The 12,773-nt window shown below is 34.4% G+C and overlaps 1 protein-coding gene across 1 annotated transcript in view; it reads right to left on the bottom strand.

Moving 5' to 3' along the window:
• Positions 1-256: 256 nt before the first annotated feature.
• Positions 257-12,773, bottom strand: part of LOC102825323 (triple QxxK/R motif-containing protein-like) — a 63,453-nt gene continuing 50,936 nt past the window's right edge. The window contains exons 2-3 of the mRNA XM_006859222.1: positions 6,307-6,392; positions 257-370 (exon numbers count right to left, since the gene is read on the bottom strand). Of these exons, the coding sequence (XP_006859284.1) occupies positions 257-370; positions 6,307-6,392 (200 nt within the window). The remainder of the gene's footprint in view (positions 371-6,306; positions 6,393-12,773) is intronic.

Raw genomic sequence — 12,773 nt, 5'->3', positions numbered from 1 at the left:
TATTGAAAATGTACCATGTATAGAGTGCCTGTCAACGCAGAAAGATTTATAAAGATACCCAGTAGCAGATATCTAACTACAGTGCTAGGGAAAGTTCTTTTCTTGATATCCTATGTAATTATTTTAAAAGATATTTCTGTAAACTGAAAATACCAGCAGAAAGAATTCAAGATGTTGCGGTTTTAGTAAGAAAGTATTGGTCCCTAGGGATGCTTTTATAAAATTATTTCCCTTTTACATATTGCTTGCTGAACTGCTAATCTTCATCTGGTTCCAGATCAGGATCAACATCCGTGGACAGTCTGAGATAAAAGAAAGCATAGAAAGCCAGCAGGAGCACCAATATAGCTGCAAGTACGAGGCCGACTTCCTGGGGATAAAGCAAAAACACAACAAAACAAAACTTGAAATTGAAGAAAATGAATTAGTTACATTATCAATTTCAACAGCTAAAATAAACTGTAATAATTTCACAATCTATTATGAATACTCTGAAATTGTCTCATAATTTTTGTTTTAAAAAATTTGCCATTGAAAAAAGAAGCTTACTTTATACTCAACAGTATCCATTAGAATTGCAAGTACATAAGGGAGTGAGTGGTTCACTTCAATTACTTCAGTTTACTTTTGTTATTTTGGTTTTCTAAAAAATTAAATTTTATCGTTTTAGTATTGTTTGACAGTTTAGAGATCAAAATTCTAGGTAAAAATAACACAGTTTTTGTCTACAGAGTTAATCGTCTTTCTTTGAGTATGTTTGCTTTAGTTGCTGTCTTAACAAATTTATTATCAGCTATATCATTTGAACGTAGGAGCTCTGGTAGTGTAGTGGTTACGAATCGGGCTGCTAACCTTAGGGTCAGCGGTTCGAAACTACCAGCTGCTCCGCGAGAGAAAGATGAGGCTTTCTACTCCCGTAAAGATTTACACCCTCGAAAACCCTGTACAGGGTCGCTATGGGTCGGAACCGACTCGATGGCACTTAACAACAACAATATCATTTGAACATCAATTTTTAAAAAAACGGTCACTTTTTTTCTAATTGAAAGAAACTGTTACTATATTCAATTTATAAATTATATCCTTGTAAACAACCTTACAAATATTACTTTTTTGAAATTTTAAATCTTTAATTTTAACTTTCATAACTTATATTGTGGGAGAACAAACTGAGTATGCTTAGCTTATATCTGAATCATACAATATAATTTATCATAACTGTGGATGGTCTTGGATATTTCATACATTATAATAATCAATCATATAGAAATAGTGGCCCCCAAATAATTATGAAGTATGCAAAATGATAAAAGTTGTATGTCTCAAAAAATCTGTAAATTACATATATAAATATATGTATTTATACACACACACACACACACACACACACACATATATATATGTAAAATCAAGGAACATTTTCAATATTAACATAGAAGTTAGCTAAGTAGAAAAAATGGCATATATTACCACCTCAGGACCCTGAAAGATTTAATGTTGTGTGCCATTGACTCTGCTCCAACTCACAGTGACCCTGTACAAGAATTCCAAGGAGTGACTGGTGGCTTTGAACTGAAGACCTTTTGGTTAGTTGTCTAGTGCTTATCCTACAGTGTCTTACCATTTGCTTCTAAATTTTAATGGTGTATCACACCAATTACCTGGTGTTATTTTATGAATAAGCAATGCATTTGTACTTACAGGAATACATATTATATTTCACAAGAACATAAAATCAATGATTGAATGTGTGTCATATAATAGACTTTTAAAACATTGAAACAAACTGCAAATGGATACTTTACACAAGTTTTATCTTCATAAAGTTATTTACCTAGATTTCCAGACTATAGAAATAAATATCAATAAAAGCCAGGAATTGAAAACTCAGTATCAACTATTTTTGTAGGATTCGGTATTTTCTAATCTATCAATATAATGTCAAATGAAAGTGATTTTTTCTTTGTTGCAGTTGGAACACTTTGGCATCTCAAAAGGGCATGGCAGTATCAGACAGGTTTCATTTATTTTCTTATATCCACAGCTGTGCACCCAGACCCATCTGGTTACACAGCTACTAATTTTAAGAGGATGTAATAAACAAGTGCCACACAACTGCAAACTCCATCTGTTCTGCGTAGTGGACAACAAAACTGTTCAACAGCAGTCACTATTCATAGGAGCTTAATGCAGGAATAAAGTTGTGCTCTTGATTGGAGGCCATGATTGTCATATCATTGACAGTCAAGCCTAATTGCTGCTTTTCAACTCCTCCTTCTTCTCCTTGAAAATGAGTCTGTACCATCTTTACTGTACATTTCCAGAAAATCCACAGGCATAGAAAAGGGGTTTTAGGGTAGACTGAAAGAAATGATTCATAGAATATAGCTTCAAAGGATCCATTTATTCAGTTAAATCTGTTTAACATATGGTGTGGTGGCATACAAGTACTATGTGGAGAGATAAAACAAATTACATTTTTCAAAATATCCCTGTTTTATTAAGGATACAAATATTGTGAAAGAAGACTATTGGAGGATTAAAACAACTTTAAATTTCAAAAACACTCCTTTCAGGAAACTGGGGATACTATCCAGGACTTAGAGTCTTACAGACATTTGCTACACTTCTGCCTCTGCTATTTTTAGTTTTAAATCAGAAAGAACAAAAATGATAAACAAATAATTTTTCAAGTTGGCAGCTCCCAAGAGGTTGATGACAGGACCTGGTTGATACTCAAGGATTTATTTACTTAAACCAAAAATAACATTTTGAGTCTTTTATTATTACTATGAATTTCAAATAATTCCTTACAATTAATGAATAAATGAATGGCTAGATATATATTATCTTTTTTTCTTTTTAAATACAGACATATATACTTTTAAAATATATAAAAATAAATTAGTAATGTAATTCTTGAAATATCCAACCCACCAAGCTACCCAAACAGAGCTGTTATGAGTCAGAACCGACACGACAACACACAACAACATAATGTTGAATAGGGATCCTGGCGTGGCTCTATAGATATACACTGGACTGCTAACCACAAGATTATGGTTTAAACTCACCAGTTGCTCCTTGGATACCCTACACAGGGCCACTATGAGTCAGAACTGACTCGACAGCACTGAACAAAAACAACAATTATTGAAGTATCTTGAGGTGGTTCTCATTTTATTACTAAATCTTAAATGACAACATTTTATTTATAAGTATTAAAAACAAACCAAAGCTATTGCCATGGAGTCAAAGCTGACTTACAGTGATTCTATGTAACATTTCCAAGGCTGTAAATCTTTATCTAAACAGAGAACCTCCTCATTCTCCTATGGAGTCCTGGTGAATTCCAACTGCTGACTGTGTGGTTAGCAGCTCGATGCATAACCCACTACACCACTAGGACTTCTTTCTTTATGTATAAAGACAGAGGGAACTAAAACAGCTTCTCCATAGAATTTCTACATTTTATTACATTCATTTTTGTTATTCTGGAATAATTAACTATTCCCCCAAACATTTACAAAATGTGACTTGTAAGCCTTGAAGGTAAAGGCCCTATTGTATAATTTTTCATATATCTAGCCCATGGTTTATCAACACTGTTCATTTGCTATGGTAATAAAATCTAGAAGTGATTTCTTATATAAATCCTCCCAAAAAGATCATGCCTTATTCATTTTTCAATCAACAGGTTCTATATTATAATATTTACAGTAATTTCTAAACAAATAATGAAGGAATTAGTAAGATTTATATGATCATTGTACAAGTTATATTAAAATTTTGCAATGCTTTCTAAAATTTAAAACACAGCCATAATACTATCTCCATAGCAAAATTTCTGTGAACATAATTGTAATATATGATATAGTCACACAATGCAGACTTAATTGAAATATGAAATCTTCATACTAAAGAAAAATATCCTAAGGAAGCCTTATTCACTAAAACTAGAAATGGTTCACTCAAAACATTTTTTTTTTTTTTTCAGTCAACTGACAATTCATCAATACCTTCCTCTATGCTATGGCCAATCATAAGTGATTTCAATGTTTCATTTAACTTTCTTATGAATTCATTTCCATTTTACAATGTGTCCGCTCAGACTCAGTTAGATCATGGCACAAGTCAAGAATTAGAGAGATGTAGCATTACATCTTCTTATTTTATGTTCAGTCTTGCTGCTGCTGTTCTACTCCACACAAAGCAGTTCAAACTTGCAATATATGTCAATTATTTTTAAGGTTATAACTATTATTAATCCTAAAGAATAAGTAGTAAAGTGGTAAAATATTACAATAGGTCATCTTTGATCTACTAGCTAAGAGTTAAACGTGTTTGGTGTTTGCTCCTTTATCCTTAGTCGCCTCTCTGACATTATCAATATGGATACAATCACTCACTGGGGAAATTAACAAGCATTAAATGGCCATTGCTGAAAGAAACTTCGCTACTTAAAATCCTATGCCAAAATGACAAGGCAATCAAAGTGTGACAGGGCAAACTAATTAGTATACCAGTAAAAAAAATGTGAAAGAGCTCCTTAATTCTGATTCTAAAAAGTTTCCTATCATTTTAGTGGGCTCTTGACATAAATTTTCAAGCTAAATTCTTTGTTTTCCACAGGTGACAGCTGAAAATAATATACTACCTTATTAAATAGGAGTCCTGGTGTGACGCTGTAGGATAAGCCCTGAACTGCAAGGTTGGTTTAAACCTCAAGGTCGGCAGTTCAAACTCACCAGCTGCTCCTCCGAAACCCTATACAAGGTTGCAATGACTCAAAACCGACTCGACAGCATTTAACATCAACAAATCTGATTTCAGTCTGAATTTCTGTACATACTTTAAACTATATATGAAATCAAGTTTGTTTATTTTTTTTCACAAATGGAAAAATATCAAACAAGCTAGCAACAATAAAACACTCATTGTAAAAGGTAAAAGAAAGTGACATATTGCCTTGGAGGAAAATGGCAAGCAATGCTCTCACTTCAAGAGATGATCAGCAAGGAACAATGTGTATTGCTTTTAGAAAGGTCATATCCTAGTAATATTTCTTAAAGGATGTGTGAAATTTCATATGAAGTTAGAAAAAAAAATCTTCATATGATTAATCATCTCTATTTTAAACAAAAAGGCAGTTTATTTTTTCTCATTAAAAATTGACACACAGCACTAACTGAAAAGATTATGTTGTGAAAACATACCGTATCACACGGCAATGCTTGATCAAAATCAGCAATCAGGAGCAAAAAGGAGGCAGTATTTCGTGATCATAATAGCAAATTCTGGAAGACAACCAAATATATCATCTGGCAGTTCAACAGCTGTTACAGCTTGGTAGTAATACCTTGGCATTTGCTATAAGCTGTAACTTAGAAAAATTGATTTTTCATCTGCCAGATAAAAACCAAAATCTCCTTTAAACATTTTAATAATTAAACAAAATATACAAAATGGTCATTTTAATTTTACACATTTGACAGCAGGACTGTCAAATTAATTTTTCTATTAATAGTTTATTGTGATTCTAAATACTTGCCAAAAAAACAATGTGGTGATAATAGACTTTTCCTGAATTTCACTGTACTAGCACATTGGCTTAATATCTGATGTTATCATCCTGTTGTGGTGCTGCAGTATAATGCACAGTCCGGCAAAGTCAGTTTGATCCACAAGGTTGGTGGTTCAAAACCATCAGCCGCTCCTTGGAAACCCTAGACAGAGTCACTATGCGTCAGAACTGACTCAACAGCACTTAACAACAACAACAACATCATCGTCTTAGTTACAACGATCCTTTTTAAGCAGTTAAAACACCAGCTTTCTGAAAACAAGTAGTAGTTTGGGAACATCATCCGAATTTCATCACAGAGAGTATTAACAACAATAATAGGATGTACATAAGAAAATTATATATAATAATATAGGTATTTATGATAACAGCTAAAAGTTAAATAATTATAAAGCATAATTTATTGAAAGTGAGAAAAGTTGTTGGCAAAGGTATAAATAACTGAAATGTTTTATTAATATACACAGTATCAAATATTAGCAATATATAAATGGCAACTCTAAGTATAACTGGTACTCTTAACGGACAGTTTTATTTTAAGATCTTTTAAAATCTTAAGAATGCTTTCCATTAAGTAAATTCTTTATAAACACTTTTGGTCTGACATTTTATTTAGATTCTGAAATGTCATAAAACCTTTAGAATGCAACATTTCTGCAAGTCAGTTTAGCAAATGAAATGGCATGCGTGTATGAAATGTTAGTTATTAAATAGAGGTCTACCTTTATGCCTATTGCTGTTTTCTTTGCTTCTGCTTTTAATTTGGTTGCTCGTAAAATAGGCTTGGTTTTTTTATAATCCTGTTTACCTAAAAAGAAATCGTTTCAGACAATAAGTTATGTTTAAAGATAATTCAGGTTTAACAGCCATCTGAAATGTCAGAGAATGTTTAATAGAGTAAAAGAGGCCCACAGAATTGCAGAGCAGTTCCCAGTTGTGGAAATCATCAACTGGTCACCCTAAGGTCAACTTTTCCTCTTCTCTTCTTCAGAACGAAGATTCTGACATACATCTTTGATGTGACATGCAGTGAATACCAAAAAAGATAAAAACTGATTTTAGAGAATAAGAAATTTGAAGGGAATAATCCTTTTGAAAGTATTTGGAAACAAATATATTATACTTAAGATCTCATTAATATGTAAAGTTAACTTTTCCATATTGAAGATTAACAGTTTATTATAAATTTATTATTTTATAATGGGTACATTAATTATTCAAATAATCAACTTATCCCCAAATTTTCTGTTAGAGACTACAAAAGAATCTTTTATTCCCTGAGTTCATCAGAAAAATATATATTTAAATTTTGTTTTCTTTTGACAGGCATGATATATATGGCTAAATAAAAGATATAAGATAACCACATTTATATATTAGTTTCAATCTTCTCTACCACACTTTACAGCCAAAAGTAAATAAAACTTAGATAATGTCACCAAATGTCCTTTTGTTGTGTGAACCCTCTGGCGAACCCACTGATGAGTAACAATAGAGACATTACACAGTCTAAAGAGAAAAATATATTTAAAATGTAAGTACTGGCTTGTCTGGGTCTGGAAGTAGAGGCTTAGGACCATGGTCTTGGGAAACACCAGTCAATTGGCGTAACACAGTCCACAAAGTCAGTGTTCTACATCCTATTATAATGAATAGTGCCTGGGATCTTAAAAGCTTGAAAGCAGCTATCTAAGGTGCTACTATTGGTCTCTTCCTGCATAGAGGAAAGAGGAGTAAAGACAATCAAAGACACATGAAAACAATTAGTTCAATGGATTAATAGACTATTCAAACCTAATCTCTATGACCCTGACACCAGAAGAACTAGATGGTGCCTGGCTACCACAACCAACTGCACTGAAAGGTATATTAGAAAATTCTGGATAGACTGGGAGAAAAATGTAGAACAAAAGCCAAAATGGTAACAAAGACCAGGCAGGCTTATTGAGTGGACAGACACTGGTCAACCCAAACTATGACCATTAGTCAGTTACCCTTCAGGTTTGTAAATGAACTCATCCCATGGTTCAATTTTCTACCAAACACTTAACAAGTCTAAACAGTGAACAAGAACACTAGGGAGGTATACACACCTTAGAATAATCAACCATTTGAAATGAAAAGGGCAGCATTTACTGAAGGGCAAAATTCAGAAGGGTTAGGAAAGATGCAGTGGAAACAGGAAACACAGATAGGAAGTGAGGTAAGTGAGGATTAAGAGGATTTCATGCAAATAATAGCAAGAAGCAAAATGTGCATGAATTGTTGAAATGATAATTGCTCTGTCCTGTAAATCTTCACTCAATTCACAAAGAAAAGCCTTTTGAAGAATGTACTAGCTTGGATATTATATTACTTTGTAAACCAAACTCTTCTTAAGTAAGAACTAGGACAAGTCTCAAGTAACATGTTATTCTGAGCAGAAGTTAACACATGACCCTATATGTTCTTTGGTTATTTTATAGCCTACTTATTCTGCTTGATATTTCCATCTCATTCTTTTTCCTAATATTTCCAACACTTAATCCTACATTTCCTTATCTAAATAATATAACTTCTAACCTTAATTTCCACATTTTCCTCATTCTGAAATAAATCGAAAAGCAGGTATGTATCATAAAAATTTAAGGGGCATTTTACTTCTTTTGGGGAGTGTGGTAACTCCTATGATAAGCACTGGACTATAAACTACAAGGTCCACAGTTTGAGTCTGCCTGCTGCTTCTCAGGAGAAAGATGTGGCCTATATAGGGTCGCTGAGTTGGAACTGTTGTTAAGTTGTTGTTAGGTTGGCACTTAACAACTTAGCAACATACTTCTTTAGGAGTCCTGGTGTGGCACTGTAGGATAAGCACTGGGCTGCTAAACTTCAAGGTTGGTGGTTCAAACCTACCAGCTGCTCCTTGGAAACCCTTTACAGGGTTGCTATGAGTTGGAACCGACTCATTGTTAAGTGCCGTTGAGTAGATTCCAACCCATAGCGACCTTGTATAGGGTTTCCAAGGAACAGCTGGTGAGCTTGAACCACCGACCATGCAGGTCAAACAACTTTGCAGTCTGATGAATTAGCCCACAGCGCCACACCAGGACTCCATATACAATACCATATAGAGTTTGAGAATTACAAACAGCAGGAAGGAATTAGTCAAGTAAATGTTGTTGTCAAGTGCCGTTGAGTTGATTCCGACCCATAGCAACCCTGTATATGGATTCCAAGGAGCAGATGGTGAGCTTGCAGTCTGGCGCATTAACCCACAGCGCCACACCAGGACTCTGTGAATAGGAGTAATAAAAAAAAAAAATACTATATTAGTGTTTGTCAGACACAAGTATATATCTATCTAAAGAGCTACATTTTTTTTTTTTTTAAAGGAATGGTAAATACTAACTAGTTCCTTAACCTTAAATGCTGTTGTACAGCAGTGTTTCTGGATCTATGAACATTGAAAAGCTTAATAAATATTATTTGATGATGAGGTTTAATGGTCCAGAAGTGAGCCGATTGAAAAAATATATATCAAATCACCTAAATTTAAATTATGGAATGAACAAAATATAGAAAAAAATATTACTCTGACCTATTTTAAATTAGTAACATTTAATTTTACTGAAAACACCTTGACAAGTGTTCACTCTGATTTCACATCTCAACAGTCGAAATAGTCATATGATTATTCCTGCTGGGACATAAACAGTTCAGAAAATGAAAATAGTGACACATCAAATGCCTCCACTCAGGGTTACAAAGCAAGTGCATAAGAAGAATCAAGAAAGAAATTTGAAAAATATGTATTTGAGACCAAAAAGTCACTTTTTTGTTTTGTCATACTTATAACTCTATGATAAACTCTGGGTGCCATGGGGAAAATAAATGAAAAAAAAAAAAGGTCTTAACCTGTACTGCATACAAATATGAAATACTTTAGAGAAGACATCTACCCTAAAACAGACTGAAACACACTTCAGAACACAGCACCGGGCATTGTTTCGTTCTGTTGTGCATAGGGTTGCTCTGAGTTGGAACCGACTCGATGGCACCTACCAACAATAGTACAGAGTGGAGTTTTCAAACAGATTAGACTTTTAAATGTCTACACACAAATAATTATATATGTAGCTATACTTATAGATGGAGTATACATGTTATATACTGTTCATCTGAAGTCCTGGTGTGGCACTGCAGGATAGTAAGGTCAGTTTGAACTGCAAGGTCAGCAATTCAAACCTACCAGCACAGGTGATACCATTGCTGATATCCGATGGATCTTGGCTGAAAGCAGAGAATACGAGAAGGATGTTTACCTATGCTTTACTGACTACGCGAAGGCTTTCGATTGTGTGGATCATGACAAGCTATGGACAACATTCAGAAGTATGAGTATTCAAGAACACTTAATTGTACTTCTGAGGAATCTGTACCTAGACCAAGAAGCAGTTGTTCGAACATAGCATGGGAACACTGAATGTTTTAAAATTGGGAAAGGTGTACGACAAGGTTGTGTTCTTTCACCATACTTATTCAACCTGTATGCTGAGCAAATAATACGAGAAGCTGGGTTCTATGAAGAAAAACATGGCATCAGGATTGGAGGAAGACTCATTAACAACCTGCGATATGCAGATGATACAACCTTGCTTGCTGAAAGTGAAGAGGACTTGAAACATTTACTTATGAAGATCAAAGAGCACAGCCTTTGGTATGGATTGCATCTCAATGTCAAGAAAACAAAAATCCTCACCACTGGACCAATAAACAGCATTCTTATCAATGGAGAAAAGACTGAAGTTGTCAAGGACTTCATTCTTCTTGGATCAACTGTGAACACTCGTGGAAGCAGCAGTCAGGAGATCAGACAACGTATTGCATTGGGCAAATCTGCTGTACAGGAAATTTTTTTTGAAAGTGTTGAAGAGCAGAGATGTCAGCTTGAGGACTAAGGTACACCTGACCCAAGCCATGGTATTTTCAATAACCTCATATGGATGCGAAAGCTGGACAGTGAATAAGGAACCTTTGAGTTGTGGTGTTGGAGGAGAATACTGAAAGTGCCATGGACTGCCAAAAGAACCAATAGATCTATTTTGGAAGAAGTGCAGCCAGAGTGCTCCTTGGAGGCCAAGATGGCTAAGCTTCATCTCTCATACTTTGGACATATTGTCAGGAGGGAACAGTCGCTGGAGAATGATGTCACGCTGGATAAAGTGGAGGGTCAGAGAAAAAGAGGAAGACCCCCAACGTGATGGATTGGCCAGGTGGCATCATTGATGGACTCAAGTGTGGCAGCGGCAGTGAGGTTGGCCCAGGATCGGACATTGTTTCGTTCTGCTGTGCATGGGGTCACTATGAGTTGGTTCCGACTCGATGGCACCTGACAACAATAACAACAGCACAGGTGTGCTTTTACTTAGTTACATGTTAGGCAAAGCACTGGTGTCTCTGATTGATATGTATTTACATAGACAGTCTTACAATAAAAAGTGGAATGTACAGGCATGTTATTTTTGTTGTCAAGTCGGTTCCAACTCATAGCAACTCTGTATAGGGTTTCCAAGGAATAGGCAGTGTTTTGTTCTGTTATGTCCCCTTATGCATAACAGAACGAAACACTGCCCAATATTTCACCAACCTCACAATCTTTGCTTCACTTGAGCCCATTGCTGCTGCCATGATGCCAATCCATCTCATTGGATGTTTCCCTCTTTTTTGCTGACCTTATACTTTAATAAGCATGATATCCTCCTCCAGTGACTGGTTCCATCTGATAATATGCCCAAGTATGAGAAACAAACTATGATCATCTTGGTTTCTAAGATACATTCTGGTTCTATTTCTTCCAATACAGATTTGATGGATTTTCTTGCAGTCCATGGTACTTTCAATGTTCTTCGATGATCTTCCTTATTCATTGTCCAACTTTCACATGCATATGAGGCTACTAAAAATACCATGGCTTGGGTCAAACTGTACATGGATAGTTGGGGGATAATTATGCTTTGGTTATTGAAATTTTATATTCATAATAAAGACTGCAAGGTGTTCTTGGATGATCTCTGATTCAATTCAGGAATAAAAGGTCTTACTGTTCTTCTGTCAAGTTTTGTGAACAGTTTAAATGATTATTATCCTGAAACTGCCACATCTATGCTATTAAAAAGATCACTGTAATTTTTTAACCACTGATTTTTATCAATAGGAGCTCTGAGGCTCTGTAGGATAAGCACTAGACTGCAAACCACAAGGTCAGTAGTTAGACTTCACCAGCTGTCCTGTGAGAGAAAGATTAGTCTTTCTTCTCCTGCATAGATTTTATAGACTTGGAAACCCTATACAGGGTCGCTGTGAGTTGGTACACACTGGACAGCACTTAACACAACATTTTTATCATTGGGATTTCCTTGACATTGTGAAAACAAAACAAAGTACAGAAATAAATGTGTTGTTAAGGTTGGTAAATCATGTCAAATGTCAGTCACAATCTCCAATCTAAACTATCTTTATAAAAAAAGTATAAAATTCCCTTTGATTTTCTCTAAGATAATTACATATTATGATTTAAACTTATGAAATATTTTATATTAATTAAATGCCACCTCTATATGTTTAAAATAAAATCATACAAAATTTAATAATAGAAATTTCAATATTATAGGAAACTACTCTTGTGATCTAATAATACAAATCCTATTCTCCACTATAGAAACAGCTTAATAATACAAATGACTGCATTATTAAGACTGCCAAGTCAAATAAAAATATCTCTAAAAAAATCATAAAATTCTTATCAAATATTCTTAATAAAAAGAGTATACATTTCTGTCCATGTGAATTAGTATCATAAAATTTCTCTATTTTGCATGTAAAATACCAGACTATTCTCCGGGAACAAAAATTAGAGTCACCCGTAATATGCTATTGATATTGACAAGTATTTGACTTGAATCAATAAAATACTTCTACTTTTATCTGGTGCAAATTAAATGTCATTATTTATAAGATAGAGGGTGTGGTACTGTAGGATCAGCACTGGACTGGGAACTACCTTGGAAACCCTATACAGGGTCACAATGAATCAAAAGTGACTCAACAGTACGTAACAACAGGGAGAAAAAAAACAAAATATTTGGAATGTATGAAATTTACTAATTATAACATAATAGATTTCATTTTATATTTTAAGAGCGGAACTGAT

Source organism: Chrysochloris asiatica, unplaced genomic scaffold (assembly GCF_000296735.1).
Source record: "Chrysochloris asiatica unplaced genomic scaffold, ChrAsi1.0 scaffold00031, whole genome shotgun sequence".
NCBI classification, from domain to species: domain Eukaryota; kingdom Metazoa; phylum Chordata; class Mammalia; order Afrosoricida; family Chrysochloridae; genus Chrysochloris; species Chrysochloris asiatica.
Note: the sequence above shows the minus strand (reverse complement) of the source record. Positions and strands in the feature narration are given on the sequence as shown.